The following is a 21,304-nucleotide window of genomic DNA, read 5'->3' as shown; positions in this document are numbered from 1 at the left end:
AGTGAGTATTTTCCCTGAAAACAGGCCATGGATGATTTTATGCTTTGTTGTATGGTTAGTTTCTTGTGCTTAGCCTTGGAACACTAGTTTTTATTTTCTAAGTATAACAAGAGGGCAAATATGAATATGAAGACAAATGCTGCACCCTGACAGTATTAGTCATCTGTGGTAGTGAGTTGAACCATTTCATTTTAACATTTGATTGAGTGCTGCATAGAAAGTAAGACATTTCTTGAAAAGTATTGTCATTTCTGTAGCTGAAACATTGGTACAGGGGAGAGGGGGTGATTGTGTTGTCAATCATTTGAATACAGCTACTACCTCAAAAAAAAAAATCCTTTCCTGTGTGGTCCTTTGTCTCTGCGGTTTTCATTAAAATGTGTCATTTTAATCATCATTTGTTTTCCCTGGCAGCTCTGACTTTGTGCTGCAGTGTTCACGATTGTCCAGCAGGCGGTGGTGTTAGGCCGACACGACCTGGTAACGACGTTACGTTTGTGACGTCAGGGTTTCGTCGGTTTGGCGCCATGTCCAAACAAATTTGAAAACCTGGGGCTTCAGACCGTTTGCAAACTGAAGAGAGCAGACGACACTTCAATCTCCCGAGGGCCAAATTGTGGCTAACGAGACCGCGGTAACTGCAGGTGAGATTCATGGTTGTGTTTTGAAACAGTCGATAGTTTTAGCCTTGCTGCAACTGTTTTCTTTAAACAATAACGCAGCAACTGATCTAATTAGCAGGGACAGCTAGCTCTGCTAGTTAGCCTGCTAACTACTGTGATATCCTAATTCAGAACAACGACGACGACGTCTCACTGTTGGTTAATAGGAAGATTAATTCAGTATTTAAAAGTCAGTCATAGGGGGAAGCACGAGTTAGCAGGTTAGGGATGAGACCTGTGCACTCTTGCTTACCAGTTACGAGCTAAAATATAAACTTTTTGTGGTACGATGATCTGTAAGGCTCATGTTGCAGTCATTATAGTGCGAGCCGAGTAGCTACCTTTCCTGATGTTGGAAATAAACTAATCTTTTCCCTGACGCAGGTATGTCGTGGGACTTTTTTGTGCCTGTGTGCGTGGGGGACCTGGTAAAGACTGGTGGCATTAACCAGTACGTCGTTCAGGATGTGGTCTCTCCAAAACAGCTGCCGGCCTTTCTTAGCAGTAAGTAAACGAGCACGAGTTCTGGAGCTGCTCTTTTGTTTTCACGTGGGCTGATGTGACTCGATGCTTGTGACTTTTCACGCAGGATTCAAGTCGGCATTGAGAAGCCAGGGGGCTTTGTGTATATTGGAGCACTTTGACACGGGCTACAGTGTGCTGCAGTAAGTATTGATCTTGTGAAGTTTGCACGAGTTATTGCCACTGATAACTGTACGAAACTAATGTCGTCTTCTTTTTAAGACACTACAACTCAGTGGAGCTGGGTGTAAAAGAAGATACTCTGGAATTACTAGTACAAGGTTAGTGCTTTTTGGTATTTTTATTTTTAAATTGACAACCTTAGTGGGGTTAGTGATGGGGAAACATATCGATAATATATCATTTTGTTTAGGATATCATACTATTGTGACATGGCATTGGTGTTATTTTTCTGGTTTTAAAGTATAGCAATACAATTTACTTAACTATTTGTCAAAAAAAACTCATTGTGTAAATATTTTTTGAAAGCACCAATACTCATCTCTTTGCGAGATTGAGGTATTTTGTCAAAAAATATCATGATTCACTATACACTATATTATCTGGCTTTTTTCCCTTTCAGTGGTGAGTGGCCTGGCTGTTTCCCTGCCAGCACTCCTCGTCTCCACCTCCCTCTCAGCTGCAGAGCGCAAAGAGAACCTTAATGCTGTTAAAATGAGCATCTTCCTGCTCTGCAAGCTCACAGAGAACCTCGAGAGTGAATCCTACAGACAGAATATTGTCACAGCGCACGGGAAGGTATGACCTAGCTTTTTACAGTTCATCAGTGAAGCTTAACTGAACTGACCAGGTTTTATCCGTGTTGTTCAGGGTGGTAAAAAAGCCAAAGCTGGTGAAGGACTGTTACAATGGGACTCGGAGAGAGAGAATGTGCTGCAGGCCCTTGTCCATCTCCTCCAGCTGGATATCCGTTCCCTCTGGAGCCTCTCCTTGGTGGAGGAGGAGTTCATCGGGTACATCATGTCTGGGGAGTGAAGGGCGAGAGGGCAGTATTGTTTTACAGTAGCTGTTTTAATTCAGTTAGTTGGTGTCATTTTCCACTTTCTTCTCCAGATCTCTTCCCATCATTGATAACACTGTAGGCTTAATTGGAGCTTATGTAAAAATGAGCTTGCTTCTTCATTACTAATGTCACACCAAACCTAATGAAGTTAAATTATCCAATTTAATTCATTTAATGTTCCCACTGAAAAATGCACACATTTTAGAGATGATATTCAGTGAATATATTCTCAGAAGACATTTATGTGATAGTTTAGAACTCGTGTCAATATCTCAGCTTTTAGATGAATATCACGCACAATGCTTGTTAGTTTTGATAACACAGAACCTTAAATGTCGCTTGAGCTGGGCTTCAGGTTGCTTTCCATCCAGGCTTTATCGCACCCCAGTATGAACAAACCTTTAATTGTATATCCTTGTCTACTTAGCTGTGTGACCTGCTGCTGCTACAAGCTACTTGAGAATCCAACCATCAGCCATGTGAAGAGCAAACCCACCAGAGATTGTATAATTCACCTTCTAGGGTTGCTGATCAAGAAGTACAATCACCTCCTGGGTAAGTCTCTCAGTCATATGCAGCCTTGTGAAAAGGCTTTGTTAATGAAGGAGTAAATTAAAGTTGTCAGTTTTACAAATGGCAAAAACAGCATACGATAGCTGACCAGACGTAGCCGATTTGTACATCAGTTTTCATTTAGTGTACTCTCTTTACTCTTGCAGGTGCCAGTGTAAAAGTGATCCAATTGTTGCAACACTTCGAGCAGTTGTCGTCCGTGTTTGCGCAGGCTGTGTCTGTGTGGAGCACAGAATACGGAGTCAGAGCTATCATAGGAGAAGTTATAAGGTCAGTACAGGATTTGTGTGTATATTAAGTTTCCAACAGGCAATGTCCTTAGTGAATCAGCTTGTGGAAATCTAATTCATTGACAGAAAATGGCTGTGTCCGGCTAGAAATTCATGTGCTTTAATTTTTTTCCCCTTCCCTCAGGGAGATTGGTCAAAAGTCAAACGAGGAGCTTGCGAGAGAGGGGTCGGGGGTCAAAGCATTTGCTTCCTTTCTCTCAGAACTCAGTTCCATGGTGCCTGAATTAATGATCCCCAACATTAGTGTCCTCATCACACACCTGGAAGGAGAGGTACGGATACTGAACAGTGAATTACTGATTTTCAGCTCCTGAGGAGGAAAACTATTAAATCAGTAGAAGCTTGCTGCCATATTGATTATTAAGAATTATTATTATTATGTGCGCTATGTGATCATGTAAATTATTAATATTAATGACTCGTCACTATGGCAGCCTCTGTGTGTTAGCAACAGGGCTGCTCATAAAAATAAATGTCCTTATGTGAGCATGCATGCTTGCTCAGAGGTCTAGGATGGACTGAGCACTGATCTATTACGTCCATAAATTTCTTTTACAGTTGTCAAGGCACCATCATGAAAGTGGGTTGTGCACAAAAAGTGCAGCAATGTGGGGAGCAGAACAAGCAGGCTTCTTTTTATTGTTCACATTGTTCTCTGCTAAAGCAAAGTGCCTCAATGTAACACCGCTGGATCCATTTTTCAGACAGGAGCAGGGACTTTACAGCACCCCATTAAATTTTACTTTGTGCTTACGTTGCTCAAAGAACAAGTACATGTTTTGAGTTTGTTTCAAGAATGAACACCTGACAAGCTCTTTCATTTGCGTTTGCTCCAGCTGTCTTGCTGAAGTGCAAATTGTTACTTACATGTCGTGTTATGGCAGCACCCCATTCTTCATTTAGGAATTGAAGAGCCAAAGTAAACTACCTTCTGGACACAAGAAACTGAAAGAAAATGGTTTTAGCAAAGACAAACGGTTATTCTTCCAAAATAATTTTTGAAACAACTTGGCTGACATGTTTTTCTTCCCATTTCATTCACATATTGCCCAGTGATGAGACCAAGGCGAATACGAGCTCACTGAATGAGAGTTGAGTTCTTCTTGTCTTGACTGGCAGGTAATCTTGGCAGAGCAGAGGAGGCTTCCTGCTCTGCTGTAAGGGTCTGCCTACAGTGACTTGGCTCAACCCAAATTATTCCTCTACAGTCACAGTGGAGTAATTGATGGGATGATGCTGACAGTGTGTGTGTGTGTGTGTGTGTGTGTGTGTGTGTGTGTGTGTGTGTGTGTGTGTGTGTGTGTGTGTGTGTGTGTGTGTGTGTGTGTGACAAAGGCAAGGAGTTCACCCAGCTCTCGTTGCTATTCAGTGAGCGATGAGTTTTGTCTTTGGTAATCTGAGGGCAGACTTATTACTCAGTTTTCTTTGTTTTGTTTTCTGAAGCAGTTGTAGAGACCAAAATGTAATTATATATGTAAATATATATAATATCCTCTTTTCCCAACCTTTTTTCTCCAGAGCCACACAATGCGTGTAGCTGTGTGTGAGGTGCTGGGAGAGATCCTCGTGCGGGTCCTGTGTGGTGATGGGCTAGATGAGTCTGGCAAAGCCGACCGCGACCGCTTCTTTGACACGCTGCAGGAACATCTGCACGACACGCACTCCCACGTGAGAGCGCGCGTGTTGCAGTTCTACACGCGTATCGTCAACAGCAAAGTATGTGTTCTTTTGAAGGTTGATGTTTTTTTGTTTTTTTTAAACCATGACATTAAAGTCCCTTTTGGTGATAAAAGCTGTCTGTGTTCAGGCGCTGCCCCTGTGCAGGTACAGTGAGGTGATGGAGCTCGCTGTGGGACGGCTGATGGACAAATCTATAAATGCAGTGAAGAGCGCCATTCAGCTGTTGGCAGCTTTCATAGCACACAATCCTTATAGCTGCAAGGTAACATAAACAACCCTAATTCAGACTGAAAAGCAGCAGGTGTTTTTTAGGTTTCACAATAGCCCTGAGTCTTGTTCTCGTGTCTTTCAGTTGAGCAGTGCAGATCTGAAGAAGCCGCTGGAGAAAGAGATGGCCAAACTCAGAGAACTGAAAGAGAAACTGGAGGGAAGAGCGCCTGGTAAACGCATCCCTTTGATTAGTTTCAGTTTAGTTTTGTTCATGACCTGTTCACATATTGCCCAGTGATGAGACCAAGGCGAATGCGAGCACACTGAACGAGAACTGGGTTCTTCTTGTCTTGACTGGCAGGTAATCTTGGCAGAGCAGAGGAGGCTTCCTGCTCTGCTGTAAGGGTCTGCCTACAGTGACTTGGCTCAACCTAAATTATTCCTCTACAGTCACAGCGGAGTAATTGCTGGGATGATGCTGACAGTGCGTGTTGTGTGTGTGTGTGTGTGTGTGTGTGTGTGTGTGTGTGTGTGTGTGTGTGTGTGTGTGTGTGTGTGTGTGTGTGTGACAAAGGCAAGGAGTTCACCCAGCTCTCGCTACTGTTCAGTCGGCCATGAGCTTTTTCTTTGGTAATCTGAGGGCCAAGTTCAAACAGTCACTCAAACTCTGCATGCCAGCTCCAAGCTTACGCATGTCACTTTCAAACTATGTAATGCAGTTTATTAAACTGTTGCATTGTTATTTAGTGCCAAAATGTTCATTTTTTGAGTTTCAAAATTATTTTAATCAAACGTAACAGTAGATCTGTGCGAAAATATTTCTCTAAAAGACTCAGTATTGTAATTGGTTATTTAATTAGGATTGGATAAAAATTTATAATGGCATGTAAGCATTATTATTTGTTAGTTGTTTTTTCCACAAACTAATGAATAAACCTCTGAGCAAAATTTTTCTAAAATGTATTTTTCAAGGTGGTCAGTGAAAAACACTGCCAGAAATACTTTAATTTGTGTTCTTCATTTTCTTTAAAATGGACAGCAGTTCAAATATCTAATAAAAGTGAGAGTACAGTGTCACCCCAGGAAAAAGATTAAAACTAATTTGGATCCAGTGGTGGTGCTCCAGAGCTCAGTTATTACATTTAGATTTTTAAATCTGATCAACCATTTACCATTTTGTCCTACTGAAAACTTTAAAAAAAAAAAAAAACTCTTTTGTTACTTTGGTCCAATTGACGTTCATTGTCGTTCTGACCCAAGTCATTATCATTGACTATATTTGTTCCTTTCCCTCCCGGCAGTGGCAGTGATTAAAGCATCTGAGCTGTGGTCAGCCATGGAGCCCGAGCTCCTCGTCACCGTCAGGACAGAACTGCAACCCGCAACTGAAGTAGAGAAGGACCAGCAGGAGGACGAGGAAGAGGGTGAGGTGGAGGAAGAAAAGGAGGCAGAAGACGACAGAGCAACTGCAGTGAAGATAGCTCAGTACCTCCGCGTCAATAAATACAGGTGAAGCTAGTCACCAGTGGAGGTGTGGGTAAAACCTGACGTAGTGTCACTATCCAAAGGATTTTCTTTTTCTCCCATACTGTCAATTAACCAACAGTTTGATATGCGAGTTTCTTTTGTGTCGTCGTCCCCCCCCCCCCCCCAACAGGAACGCTGTCAAGCTTTGTATACGAGCTCACAGCTGCTTCCCAGAATCTGAGATGTTTGCTGCTCTGTTCACTCTCACCCCCGAGACTCTAATGGACACACTGGCTCTGATTTTCAAAGGTAAAAGCTCAGTCCACTTAATACACTTTCATCAAGACATGGCCGTCAAAAGGCTCTCTGCTGTGACACTTAAGCAAGATTGAACAAATTTAAGATTCAGTTTCCTTTTTCATTTGAAGAAATTCATTTCACATAATTTTTCATTAATATGAATGTGTCTCTTAATATTTGCCTTTACCAGAGGGTAGGTTAAAGATGTGTTTTACAGCACTAAAACACTGCACTTCTAAAACCTGCTGTTATATTGATATATTTCAAAGCACTAGTTGATGAAATATGACGCATAGCCTCCACTAACACTATGCTGCAGTTCACAATGTTCTGTCTCGACTGAATTTTTTTTTATCATAAATAAATTAGTCATTTGTTTCAAATCAATGGATGAATATGTTTTCTTTCTTTTTTTCATACCAAAGTATGGGAACTGTGACGTGTCTGTGTGTGTGTCGAGTTACTGGCAGTTCATCCAATTACAAATCCAAACGTAAAGTGCACTTACTTTCGTAATATTGATATATTATAATGTGTCAGCTGACCGTCCTCATTTACATGTGAAGGTTTTTTTTCCCCCTCCAATCTAGATTGAAAGCCGGCACCCAGTGTTATTGAGTTGAAAATTACGTTTATTTTGGGGACATGACTATTTGCTGCCATTTCTTTCTTTATTAGTCAGGAGAGAGAGAGAGAGAGAGAGAATCTGGCAGACACCCAGCTAGAATTCAACCAAGGATTTTGCAGCTATGTGGTGTGCACAATTCATCATTTTACTATCATGATGTCCCTTTAAGTAAACATTTCTAATGGATGTATACCTTTTTTTTGTATAACTGCTCACTGCTGCTTGAAGTACTGATTCTTATAGACTAGAAATGTTATTGTTCCTGCCAATTAGCTGCTCTAGTTGTCTGCAGATGTATATTCTCTGATGCTGTGAGACCCCACCCCAAAGAGAATTTAGAGTTTGATGGCTTACCCGTCAACACATTAAAAGGCCTACAAGAAATGGAACAGATTTTTAACTGAATTACTGTGCAGATGCTTCAGGAACTGTTGAGTAATCGAGCAGCAATGAAAATATGTGTTTTGTTCTTTTTCCAATGGAACATCGTTTTATAGTATACAATCTCTCATATTTTCTTCAGGCTCTGATGAGGACACCTCTGAGCTCAGCCAGAATTTACCACCAACTCCACAAAAAGAGGGAGAGAAAGAAGGGGAGGATGGTGAGCTGAAGAAGCAGGAGATGTTGGTGCAGTACTTGAAAGACACAGAAACGTTTGCCTTACAAGTGGAGAGAGCGATCTCTGTCATCAACGCCATGCTGTACTGGAAAACGACTTCAGGTAGACTCTCGTACATTTCAGTAAGGTGTATGACTTTATTTGGTAATGAGATGAGAACATTTGTACAGTCTACCACGGGTGTGTTTTGTGTTTTTAGTTGTCCAGGAGGCTGTACAGTTCTGTGTGACTGTGTGCGAGTTCAGTGTCGCTAACTCTGTGAGCGGAGTGAGGAAGATGTTGCCCCTGGTCTGGTCAACTGATGCTGCCATTAAAGACGCTGTTGTTCAGGCCTACAGGCGCCTGTATCTGAACCCTCAGGGAGACACCATCAGGTCTGTAAAACTACGTCATGCATACTAGACAATTTGATCCACTGCTAACAAAAGCGGGTGTAACTCGGGAACAGATGGTGATCAAGCCGCGAAATTTGTACCAGTCACTTATTCGGATTATATCTTTCTCCTGCTCCATGCACGAGCAGTAGCATCCGAATTTATTGATCAACCCTCGTATAAACAACTCATCTTGTTTATATCCTTGGTGGACTAAGATACAGCTGATATTAGTTTGGGGGGGATTTTATCCAGTTATACATTTATTTTATTATAATCAGTCCCTCCAGGAAATGTTCATCTTGCAGTTAGTAAACCTGTTCAAACTCTCCTCTCATCATCAAAACAAACCGCTTGATGGTTGACCAAGAAGAAACGGCAAACCTGGAAGAGGTGGGGTTTATGGGAAATCTGGTCAAATCATGAACATTCTATCGTTTTACTGGAATTTCTTTTGTGAGGATTCCAGTAATTTTAGACTGTCTGATTTGCTGGGTAACATTAATAATGAAAGCAATATCCCATTTACCTTTCAGTCCATCTGGAAATCTCATAGAATTATCTGGTTTCCTTGTTTGGGATATTTTTTTGTATAGATAATGAAAACTGGGCAATTACTGTTAAATACTGTATTGTGATTCTAGCAGAATTTAAGAAAAAAAATAAATACAACCAAAAAACAAGCTTCTGTCTAATCTTTTATTAGGATAAAAGCCCAGACGCTTGTCGACAATCTCTCCGAGCTGATGGTGGACGCGTCTCTGGGAACAATCCAGTGTCTTGAGGAAATTGTGAGTGACCCTGTTGCTACTCTCATTGACTCAGTTCTGCGTATGACGGTCAATTATAGAAACACAACTTTGCATAATGTTGAAATGCAAAGGCTCGTTTGTAACAATGAAACGTGTACTGAAGGGTATGTTGTGCTGACGTATATTAAATCTACATTCTATGCATACACTACACATAAGCATAAAGGGATCTAACCATACAAACATGTCTCTGTAGGTGCAGGAGTTCTTCAGCAGTGGAAGCAACCTCCAGTCCAACGTAGTTCAGGTCTTGTGGGAGAGATTTACCGGCAAACGAGAAACCTCTGGCTTACACAAGCGAGCTGCAGTGTTGCTGCTGGGCATGGCGGCACGGTAAGAGACAGACCACTTTCACTACGTTCCAATGAAGCAAACTGCTCATGTCACAAGGACGAAAAGCTTTTATGAAAGTTTACTCGTTAAGGTGCAGGTGCTTTTGACCAGCATATAGTTTTGGTATAATTTCTTACACTATAGGAGCATCCCAAAGTGTCTCAGCCATACTTACTGTACTCTTTGAGTATGTGGTTGGATAAGTGGGCATATTGCATGTATGCATTACTGTTTTGCGTTTAAGGTAAGCAAATACAGAAGTCAGCTGTTGCGGTGAATCATCTGAGCGACACAAAGTCTTGATATGCTCCTGTTGTTTTTGATTTATATCTATACACACTCAGTCCCGTCACAGCTCGGTGTTTACTCACATTCTCATTCTGTCCACGCTGTGATCTGATCTGATCTCATTTTGCTCGCACCGCAGGGTGCAGTAGAGTAGGTGGGGATGGCAACAAAAACAAATACCCCAAGTTGTTGCAAAATAATTACTGGCTGTAGAATATTGTGCCCAATTATCCAAGTTTGTAAAAGGCGACATACACAACTCTGTTTCTGTTAATGTAGTGGTTGCAGGAGCTGCGCATACTTGACTTGTTTGCTGTGGACGAGGGAAAGACGGGTGCAAACAGATTGAACTGGAACGCTGTTGAGGCACATGGCAAATATAATACCGAGTCATGATGTTTCTGCAAAACAGAAGCCCGTTCTCACCTCCATTTGGATAAACTGTTTTCATATTTGGCTACCGTTAGCCATCATGTCATTATACTCCCATTGATATTGGTGCTGACGGCCTATGGTGTAAAAATACTTTGCTTCTACTCCTGGATGAAACTGCACCACGGTCAGAGTCGTGAACAGTTTTACTGACTGTAGTTTGCACTTAGCATCATGTTCAATCAGATGGAAGTAGTCAGTAATGTTGAAGTGATACAAATACAGTAGATGCACATGGATATTTCCAATAATTTTTATTTTTGTTTATTTTTATTGTGAGGTGAATTTGAAAAACTGACAGGATCAGACAATCAGGGTGTAAAAGTTTTCATTCCTACTGCATTTTAGCGCAGATGGTAACTGGAGTGTAAAATCAAGTTTTATTTTCACTCAGAACAAATACTTTATATTCAAATAAGCAGCACCCAGTTACATCTACTGGCAGAAAAAAGAAGAAGCTTTTTTTGTTGAGTTAAAGTTGAGTTGACTGGGGGGAGGGGGCATCAGTGCTATTTCTCACTGCATAATAACACTTCTTACATTTTGGTCCTGCCTCAGCTGCTCGACATTCAGCAAATGCTCTTATTAGTCAGAATATGAGCCTTAAACTAGGCTCCTTGCCAGCACATATATATGTATATATATTGTGTGCGTGTTCCCTCTCAATCTACCTCAAAGACTGCCACTGCTGTAGGGAAGCGTGAGTGAGGGAGTAAAGAGAGTATCTGCAGTCCACCCACACTGCTGCTTCTCTTCATCCAGCATAAGCAGCATTCATAACCTCATGTGCCTCTCGTAACCCGTCCTCCTACAGGCATTATCTGGGCAACAGCTGAGCAATGCCAAGGCCAGCGCAGAGCGCTTTGGTGTGGTGTGGGCCAATGTTATTACTTCACTTTGCATTATCACATGATTATTTGGGATTATAAAACTCAAACTCTACGCCTCTTTTGTAAATGTGACAGGGCAGAGAGAGAGGTGGTGCTCAGTAATCTGGACACTCTTTGTTCGGTGGCTCTGGGAGAGAAAGTGACGGAGGACTTCCTTCTGGCCAGAGACTCCGTTATCACCATCTGCAGCATCACTGACCATGTCAGGGTAAGAAGAGAGAAACCATGTTTGCCTCTCAGTACTTCTTTATGACCAGAGGGTTACCTTGACTTGAGCCTGTTGATGTCAGTAGGCCAGTGTTACAGGCTCCAAAATCTTTTTCTTATAAAGTAGATACAAGCGATTTAACTGTAGTATTCTTTGTGTTGCCCTGGAGACCCAGACGCCTCCTTAACAGCTTAAAAATAAACTTCTGCTTCAGACTTCAATGACTTTTTCTGACTTCATGAGAATTAATAAGCATGTTATGGAACTGACGACATATGTCATAAGTCTGCTACAGAAAGTGAAACTTCATGTTTGGAGACACCTGTCGAACAAGTCAATACACAGGATTTTTATGTCATCTACACCTGTGATTTGTGTTGACCTCTTCTGACTCCACCTGACACCACATAAAGCCATTTGCATTTTTTTTATTGGAGTTTAAAAGTAATTTGATCATAAGGGGTCTAACTGATCACATAAAACATGACATATTTCCTGTTTTTTTTTTTACTAATAACAATACAAATAATAATTTATTTTTCTGAATCTTTATCACAATTTCTGAAATTTACGAGCCTTGTTTGTGCTAAACTGTGGCTTGTGGGGTTAAGCATAATGTTAATATGCCCCTGCACTGTTTCCACCAGCAATCAAAAGGTGCTCCATTCAGACTCCCTCAGGACCATCAGCTCTTCACCTGCCTCACGCAGGCCGTCGCTGAAGGTAAATGCAGCCTAATGTGCCCTTTGATGAGAATTTTTCTCAGCCTTGGCTTTTACCAACTGTGGGTTCTTCCTCTGACTGCTTCTGTCTGTGTTTGCTCCAGGTGTGGTGATGGAAGACCCTTACTGGCAGAGCTTCATGGAGCAGGCTGTGCGTCTCATCTACTTCCTGGCCGAATCCCCTGACCAGCTGTGCTCCCGGCTGCTCCAGCGAAGCGCTCGCCTCTTACTGGATCAGATTGCTGAAGGTGGCGAACTCAACAAGGATGTCAGCCAAAAGCAAGATGGATCTCAAGAGTCCAACGAGCAAGGTGAACAAGGTGAGTCCCATTGTGCCTCTTTATAAAGCTGAGTCCTGTGTTCTCGGGTGTTGTTGTGACTCGGCGTTGACATATTTAGATGTCAACATTGACACTGCATGACTTGTCCCAGTGCTTTGTAAACATGTTCTTAATCACGCGTGTCCACGTGTCTTCCTCTCCTGCAGTGAGCTGTGTGTGTCTGGCCCAGCTGTTGGCTCTGTGTGGCTGCTTGGCTTTCTGGCAGGTGTCTCACCTTGAGCGCAGCGTGAGTGCTGAGCTGCGGAGGAGGAGAGGAGAAACTGAGGAGAGGGAGGAGAAGGAAAAGGGCCCATCCAAAGCGAAGGTAATGAGGCTGTCGAGGCGGCAACACCTGTACGTGCTGCACAGGTGTTATAGACAGTACAGTGTACAATGCCCTTGAAATGAGGCAGTAAATTAGATAAAGCCATTAATGATTTCTGGTACAAACTCTTTTACTTTTAAAAGCCTGTCTGTGTTGCCAAGTTGTTACTCCAGTGATTGTAGAACAATACGAACGTTAATTTAATCAATTCAGAAAGTAAAGGTCATGCACTACACAATTGAGAAATGCCATGTAGTATAAAGCTGAAAGTACTACTACAAGATGGTTACTACTACTACTACTACTACATAGTCACATCTTTGAAGGGTTTAGCAAAGAAATACATAAATCTGATGATACCAGCTCCTCAACTGTTGACTGTTGGTCACACAAAACCAGTCTGGCTATGTCACATTAGGCTTTTTTTTTTTTTTTTTTTTTTTTTTAACAACCAATGTCCCCTGTCAGCTGCTTGTTTCTCAAAGTTTGTCTACAGATTCTTTAATATTACTTAAAAGTTAAGAATCAAGCAAAAACAACCCTGTGTGGCAAAAAGCTTTTTGAAAATCAGACTCACCAGGACGGCTCGATGAGATTTATTTTAGAGACACAGTCAGATGAGTGATGGTTCCTAATTGTTCCGTCCATCAGGAAACAGGAAAATAAATGTTCCATTAATTACCAGGAAAAGTTTTTTCCTTTTATTTTTTTCACATTTTTCTCTTGGCTAGCGCGTGAAACAGAGACAGACGCAACCAAATTTGTAGGTTGAACTGAAACCTAGAATGTCATTTTATAGGTAAATGTACATTTGTCAGTGCTCTCTGGTGGACAAACGATGTACAGCTGACAGTGTTTCTAAATGACCTCAAACCTACATCTGCATTTCTGTGCTGCAATTTCCTGTTTATTTATTGATTGACATATTAGGCGATGGCTTTACTGAAGAGCTTCAAGATTTCTGGGGTCAATTTTTGTCCAGAATGTATCTCATAGTTTCACTTGAATGATGAGCAAAAACTGGTCTGACTGCCTCATAGCGAAGGTCATAGGCTTTCCAGGGATGTTTTGGAGCGAGATCTGTCTGTTTTTGTGAACCTGGAAAAATTGTTTTCCCAAAAGCAAGTGGCCAATGAGAGCGCTATGGAGGAGGAGCTTGGGCTGATCGGTGCTTCTGCTGAGGATACGGAGGCTGAACTCATCAGAAAAATTTGCGAGACAGAATTACTGGCTGGTAAAGAAAACCCTTTTGTCTTCTAAAAAAAAAAAAGAAGTTTTAAACCAACTATTAATTTTAAAAAAAAATTGTTTTTATACATTACATAAAGACTATTCTTTCTTATCTGCTTAGAGGAGAATCTGCTATGTGCATTCCTTCCCCTGCTGGTGAGAGTCTGTAGCTCCCCAGGACGCTATTCCCACCCTCAGCTCACCACGGCTTCCTGTCTGGCACTCTCTCAGTACATGATGATAAGGTAAACATTGGCTTTTCCCATGTTCATTCATGTAGAACTGAAGTGATTTGTTGATGAATCAATTAGTCATTTGACACAAATATTAAGTGATGAATTGTTCATGTCCACCATTAAGCAAAAAATGCTGACAAATCACCGATTCAAGCTTCTAAATATATCTATATTTAGAAAAAAAATGTCCAGTCTTCTTTTGATATCAAACGTGTTGTCTTTGTCCAATATGCAGTAAAAAAAAAAAGAAAAAAAAGTACATGTCAGCTTTTATGATGGACATTTTCTTTCTAATTTCCGACATGTTTTGAATCAAGCAATCAGCCACTTAATTGAGAATCTAACCGTCGTGATGACTTTTCCTGCTGTGGTTTCTCTATCCCTCGTCAGCCCATCAGTGTGTGAAGAAAACATCCGTCTCATGTTCACGGTGTTGGAGCGCTCGGCTCTGCCGGTGGTCAGGGCCAACGCCATTATTGCTCTGGGAGATCTCACTGTCCGCTTCCCAAATATTTTGGAGCCCTGGACACAGAATCTCTATGCCAGGTAATCCAATGACATATTCTGTTTTGACAGCCCAGTAACGTGAAACTAATTTGTTACAGTAGCAGCTTATTCTCGTCATCCACCCCACACTAATTCACTGTCTTCAAGTTACATGCGCATTATCATAATATCAGTACTTTAAAAAAAAAAAATTATTCCACCTATAAGAGACAATCTATGCCTGATGGCTCAGCGGAGTGGGTTTACTGTAAATGACGTTTCACCACAGACAACTTTTCCCCCTTAATGCTTGTACACTAAAGCCATCTTCATCCGTATCGCACCGTCGCGACATCTCAGTGTTGTTCTTCTGAGCCACTGAAGTGCTGCTGCTGTCACAACGCTCCACTGAGCCACATGATGGGAAAAGTTTACTCTTTCCCATCACGACTTTTTAATGGAGGAGGGAACAAACTTCGAGATGATCTGTGTCGGCCAGCGCCGATATGTGCCTCGTATTCTGACCCCTGCGGTTGCCATGGGAACAGGTCATCACTTCACGGCTCTCGGAAACACACACACACACACACACTCCACTTGTAAACTTGGGTGGCGCCTCAGACTACCTTAGACAACAAGCAGCTTAATTACCAGTGTGTTACGGGTTGTGAGTAGAACCAATGACCAGTATGTTGTAATTATACAGAGCGGCTGAAGGAGCGGGAGGAAATAGTTTCAGGCAAAGTCAGAAGGTCTACAAAGGTTTGCGCTTGTACACTTTCATTTTGAAAAAAAAACACTTAACAGTCTCGCTCATTTTCTCCCATGCACAGTTCCACTGGTTTCCCACAGCCAATTTACAACTGAAGTTTCTCTGTTTGATGAATAGCGGTTTTAATTATAATGGTTGATAATGCCCACATTGAGGTGTTTGGACATGTAAAGCATGCTGTTCTTTTATAATGCGTCCTTGCCCCCCCAGTGTTTTCTACCTGATAAGTATTTCATAGTGCCTAATTGCCTCCCACACAGCAACACCTCCACTGTTCTTAACGCTGGAGCCTCCTGATAAGCGCATTAAGAATTAATTACCCTGTTCGTTGCCGTTGTAAGCTCCCGCACTGGCATGTGGAAGTACCATGGACAAGTGTCTGATCCTCTGCCAGGAGTCCTGCTCTCTGGCATAAATGAGAAATGGTTAATGAGTTTCTTTTGTTTTGGGTGAGGGTAAGTCTAAATTGGTCTCAGAGTGCTATCCGACTGCTGTGCCACAGCCTGTCCAGTCCCATTGTATTCTGCCGAGGCTGTGACAGTTGTTTGGTTTCAGTAACGTTCTGGCTAATTTAAAATCTTTACAGAAAGCTGAATTGACTACAACTGCAGAATAACAAATGTTCAGGTGACAAGTCATTTTCACCTCCCCTCACATTTCTAGTAACACTAGCGATTTGGCTCTCGAAGTGGTCTATTGTTGGTCTGTCAGCCCTCCAATGTGGTCCAAAATTAAATGCCATCAACAGCTACTGGATGATTTGCCATTGCATTTTCTTTCATGTTGCCCCGAGGATGAAACCTCCCAGCCAGTCAAATGTCACTTGACCAGTAAATTATCTCAGCATCTACGGGATGAATTGGTACAGACGTTTGTGGTCCCCATTTGATGTATCCTAATGACTGTGATCCCCTGACTTTACCTTTAGCGCCAACATGAGGTGCTTGTCTTTGTTTTAATGTCTCGGCAGCTATTGAATGGACAGATGTAATATTTGGCACCGATATCCATGTTCCCCTCAGTCATTTGTAATACATTTAAAGTTCCAAACAACTTTATTTTAGATCTTCAGTATTTCACCACAACATCAGATATTCATGACTACAATGGGAAGCAAAACACGTTAACCTCATGAATATAAACATCCTTTATTATCTTTTATTAAAGTTAATGAATTAATTATTCCAGTGAAAATCTAATTTTTAATCCTGTTAAAGTGTTCATTTTTATATGTTACAAGACATTAAGTGAGGGGATTTAACTGTCATCACCATGACTAAGCATTTCTGAAAACGCTGACCAAGCCTGTCAAGTTGCGGGGCGGGACTTTCCATATTGTCGAGCTGCGGCGAATCGGTGAAGGGGTGGGTGGAGATGGAGGCCGGGGCTATTCGCATATTCATAGAGCCACGTGTACTGAATAAAGGCAAATATGTAGAGTTGCGTCTAAGCCACTTTAAGGTATTGGAGGATCTTTTTCTTTAAAAAAAAAAAAAAAAAAAATTGTAAATATGTATTTTTGATGAGCAAAGATGAGTTTTTGGAGGTTTCATCAATGCCAGGAGAGGAATTTTAAGAGTTTAACACTTTCACAGCTGATTTACAACAGCCGGGCCACATTTCACATTCGCATTTTCATTCCAATGTCATTAAAATTGTGTTGCAAGAATTCCCAATCGGACCAATCAGAGTTTTGCTCACTTCAAACCAGTGACAAAAGATAATACTGAAATCTTGTAATGTGAAATAGTCCAAAATATTTCAAGTGTTGTTCATGGCTCAAAGTCAGAAGATCTATGAATAGGTTTTCCTCTCACGCCATCATCAGGTTCAATTTTAATCAGTGACTAAATACCTACAAAATTAACGTCCTCAGTCTCCACAGCATTATGTTGAATACTAACTAGCATATGTTAGCATACTGAAGTGAAACTATAAATATGCTTTATACCTGCTAAATATCAACATGTTCATGTTATTTTAAGCAAGTCAGTGTGTTGATTTAACACAAAGTACAGCCTCAGAGAGCAGCCAAGCACGGCTGTGGACTCTGTCTTATTACCAAAGTTTGAAAAAGTTAACCAACCAGCCAGTAATTCAAAATTGTTCTTCCACTTCCAGGCTGAGTGACGACGTGCCTTCAGTGAGGCAGACAGCGGTGACGGTTCTTACTCAGTTGGTGCTTAAGGATGTGCTCAAGGTCAAAGGTCAAGTCAGCGAGGTGGCTGTGCTGCTAATTGACCCCGTGCCGCACATCACCAGCCTGGCCCTGAACTTCTTCAATGAGCTGGCCACCAAGGTATACACCTCGATCCAGAATCTTTTGTCTGAATAATTAGTCGGGATTTTAACTCTGTCCTCTGTCACCCGTCAGGACAATGCCATCTACAATCTGCTCCCAGACATCATCAGCCGCCTGTCCGATCCAGAGAGAGGAATGAGCTCGGAGGACTTCAACACCATTATGAAGTGAGCTGTATTGACCATGTCCTCTTCCATTTACTGCCTTTGTCCACAGAGGGTGTGTCCATACTTTGCAGGACTCTACTGGCCTTGGGCGAGTCATTTATTTGCACCCTGTATTGTCTGTGTTTTTTCAGGCAGCTGTTTTCTTACATCACCAAAGAAAGACAGACCGAGTCTCTGGTAGAGAAAATGTGTCAGCGCTTCAGGACTGCCAAGTGAGTACATCTCCTTTTTCTCATCCTCTCACCTGCATCTTTTTCTTTTCTTTTTTTTTTTTTTTTAAATTTATTACAGCGTCCGTGCTTATTTGTGACTCTGTCCTACAGTATTTCATTGTCTGAGATGCGGTGGTGGTCGTGTGGGTAATTAGTGGGTGTTTTCACTCTGACAAGAGAGTTAAACAATTAAAGCCAGTTCACTTCACCTATCACCTACACTGCCATCCTCGTACTCGCTCAGTCTGTCATGGAAATGGTCTTGCTATATATTTTGGGAATGTAATAGGAACAATGGGTCTGGCCCGGTTTCAACCTCTGACTCATACTTCATCCATACCCGGTGCTCAGAGGAAGGACATTTCATATTACACAATAGCAAAGTGAATTTAGATAGAGGAGGTTCCTGGGAAATGAGATTTGATCCAAATGTCAGGGCAATGCCATGTTTGAGTAATGAGCTTTTTTTTGTTGAGGGTCTAGAATTTCGGTGCATTTCCTAGTTGCTAATCAGGTTTAGTCGCTGATCGCTCGGACTCTCATTTTACCTCCCTCCTTTAGGACAGAGCGTCAGTGGTGTGACTTGGCCATGTCTCTGTCTCTGCTGTCCATGTGCGAGCGTGGTTTTAAGAGGCTGCAAGAATGCTGGGAATGTTACAGTGACAAGCTGACCGAACCTGGAGTCTACCAGCCTCTGCTCTCCATCACCGCCAAGCTCCGTCGTGGGGCCAAACCACAGTTCAAGGTGCTGTATGGAATACTCCCATTTCAACTACATGTGGATCCTCTAAAGGATAAGAGTATGGTTATGTTGGTTTATTTTGATCTTTTCATGTTAATAACTGTTCACCAGGCCCAGGTAGATGAGTTTGAAAAGCGTCTGACTGCGGTTCACACACGGGGTCTGGAGAATGTAGAAAGTCCCGAGATGGACGAGGAAAATCCAAAAGAAGGAGGATCCACGGACAAGACGGTCGCACGTACACCTTTGCCCACCAGAGGTCGCGCGAAGACAACGAGAGGTCAGTACTCGGAGCCTGAACTTTGAAGAACATAAACAACTTGTTCATTGGTTTAGTGACAAAATCCACTTTTTTTTCTTCTTCTTCTTCTTCTTCTTCTTCTGTGTTTGTTTTGTTTTGTTTTTAATTTTCTTACAGGTCAAGCAAAGCCCTCAGTTTCCAGCCGTGGTGATGACAGTTTTGTGACGCCTCACAAATCTCGCAAGACCAAGAAACCAGTGATCACCTTCAGCAGTGATGAAGAGGAGGATGAAGAGGGTAAGTGTGAGCCACCTCTTTTGGTCAGCGTTACATTGAGTGAGAGAACTGCTTTCATGGTTTCTTCAAATTACATCTTATATAGACAGTTAAACAAGTTATTGTTCTGGAATTGAACAACAGTTTCTGTCTCTTGAGCATATATGTAAAAATAACGACATGTCCCACTTCATCAAGTTCTAATGTCCTGTTTTTATGTTTTTTCTTTTTTCTTTAGATGCTGTAATGACAGAGAATGAGACTCCCAAAGTGACGACGCCCATCTCGCGAACATCCCGACGAGCTCGGCTCAGAAACTGATTTCTTTTTCACTTGTTTTTGTCTTGTTTCCGTGTCTCTTTTTAATCTTTTATCTGTACGCATTTTGTTTTTTAACTTTTTAAAAAAAATCTTTTTTGTATATTTTCAAAAAACATTAGTACTTGGCACCAAACTAAATTAGTCTGACGTATCTAATGTCCTCGAATATCTTTTAATAAACCTGCTTCTGGTTTTGATGAGAACTTTGTCGGCTGTCTGTTTGTCTCGGCTTGAAGTGTGTCACTCATCGGCCTCAATGCTCACTGTAGAAACTCCTGACTAACAAACGTGTGGAAGGTTGCGTGTCTGCTGGGTTATGTCAAGTAAATTTATACCACTATTTAAAGCAGCTTTGAATGTCTGCTTGTATAATGTGTTTGGACAGCAGTGTTTCATGAGTTGCCACAGCCTGCTCAGACAGTATTACTACCCCACATGCTTCCCCACTTCATTTCCACTTTCCCCACTTTTCTTCTTTTTTTTCTTACAGCGTCCTTTGTCTTTAAGATTATAATCTTTGAGACGAGAGGCACTCCGTTGTATTTCTCAGCAGTGAGCTTGGCTGCATGTTTACTTGCAATCTTTTTCTTCTTCTTTTTCTTCTTGCTCTGTCTGACACATTTGCTGTTGCCTAGTTGGTTCCCCTGTAATCAATCTCTTTTGTAGGTCTCCCTGCACTGCCTCCCATTCTCCTCCTCCTACTCTCTCCTGCCTATTTTTCCTCCAGCGCTCCTCTCTTCACTGACATCACATGCATGGTAGTTTAACCCCCCCCCCCCTTCCACCCCTCCTCCTCCTCCCCTCAACACTAATCTCTCCTTCTCGCCTACTCCCTCTCCCACACATTGTCCTCTCCGAAAAGATGAGAGGGGTGCATATTCTGTGATTGATGTTACGTAAAGACACTTGCCAACAATATGATTGCACCAGCAGTTAGGCTTTATCTGAGGGCAAATAAGTGCAAGTCTAAATGAATGTGCAGTTTATAGCTGCGCGGCGATGAATTCGCGTTGTTCGTGCTGCATATGTAAGCCCTGTTTAAGAGAAAATAAGCACTGATTGCATGCCCGGCATCCTGACAAACATTTCTTATTGCAGTGGTTTATTTACTTGAAATAATCAGAGGCTGCTGAACTTTAAGGTCTGTGTTGGATCACGCAGCTCCTGCTAGTGTTGCAATTTGGCGGCAGGGGGTACAGGGAGCAGATGGCACTGACAGACTGTAACTTACCCAGCGAGAGAGGGGAGGTCAGTGCATGCTGGGAAAGACCATGGAGACAAAGGGGAGAGAGCGAGGCTAATATGCACGAAGAGCATTGTTAACACATGGGAAACATATAAATCAGATTAAGTCGTGACTAAAACACGTGACTCTCCAACCTAATAACTCACTGGTCAAACCGACGAGCCATTTGGCTGACCTCTGACCTTGGCTTGTGGAGTACAGTGGCTTCAGTTTGGTTTGCAGAGTGCCCACCACACACAGTCACCTTGGCAATGACAATCTGTCTCTCCAAGGCTATGACATCACTCCAAAGAAAAGGAGATGATGAGGAGGAGGAGGAAGATGATGTGGTGGGTGGGCGGGCGGGGGGGCTGTCATCTCTGGCTCTACAAAACCTCTGCAGCATCCCAGC

At 42.1% G+C, this 21,304-nt stretch overlaps 1 protein-coding gene and 1 non-coding gene across 2 annotated transcripts; both read left to right on the top strand.

Moving 5' to 3' along the window:
- The first annotated feature begins 64 nt into the window (after nt 1-64).
- Nucleotides 65-19,864, top strand: ncapd2 (non-SMC condensin I complex, subunit D2). Its single transcript, XM_069695676.1, has 32 exons — nt 65-644; nt 1,047-1,166; nt 1,252-1,327; nt 1,407-1,465; nt 1,768-1,943; nt 2,016-2,158; nt 2,636-2,763; nt 2,928-3,051; nt 3,196-3,343; nt 4,590-4,787; nt 4,879-5,013; nt 5,104-5,191; nt 6,263-6,470; nt 6,619-6,737; nt 7,880-8,080; nt 8,178-8,352; nt 9,059-9,143; nt 9,361-9,497; nt 11,183-11,315; nt 11,963-12,038; nt 12,142-12,357; nt 12,525-12,682; nt 13,805-13,916; nt 14,034-14,157; nt 14,539-14,694; nt 17,528-17,705; nt 17,781-17,875; nt 18,007-18,087; nt 18,649-18,832; nt 18,941-19,109; nt 19,248-19,367; nt 19,585-19,864. The coding sequence occupies exons 2-32, from the start codon at nt 1,049-1,051 to the stop codon at nt 19,665-19,667; spliced, it is 4,203 nt and encodes a 1,400-aa protein (XP_069551777.1). The 5' UTR covers nt 65-644; nt 1,047-1,048; the 3' UTR covers nt 19,668-19,864.
- On the top strand, nt 5,251-5,605 carry LOC138619626 (small nucleolar RNA U85). The gene has a single exon (XR_011310829.1). It is a non-coding gene; the product is annotated as a small nucleolar RNA U85 (small nucleolar RNA).
- Nucleotides 19,865-21,304: the final 1,440 nt, after the last annotated feature.

Source organism: Brachyistius frenatus, unplaced genomic scaffold (genome assembly GCF_029030835.1).
Source record: "Brachyistius frenatus isolate BFR_SWC_R1_liver_20210118 unplaced genomic scaffold, ASM2903083v1 Contig_20, whole genome shotgun sequence".
In the NCBI taxonomy this organism is placed as follows: domain Eukaryota; kingdom Metazoa; phylum Chordata; class Actinopteri; family Embiotocidae; genus Brachyistius; species Brachyistius frenatus.
Note: the sequence above shows the minus strand (reverse complement) of the source record. Positions and strands in the feature narration are given on the sequence as shown.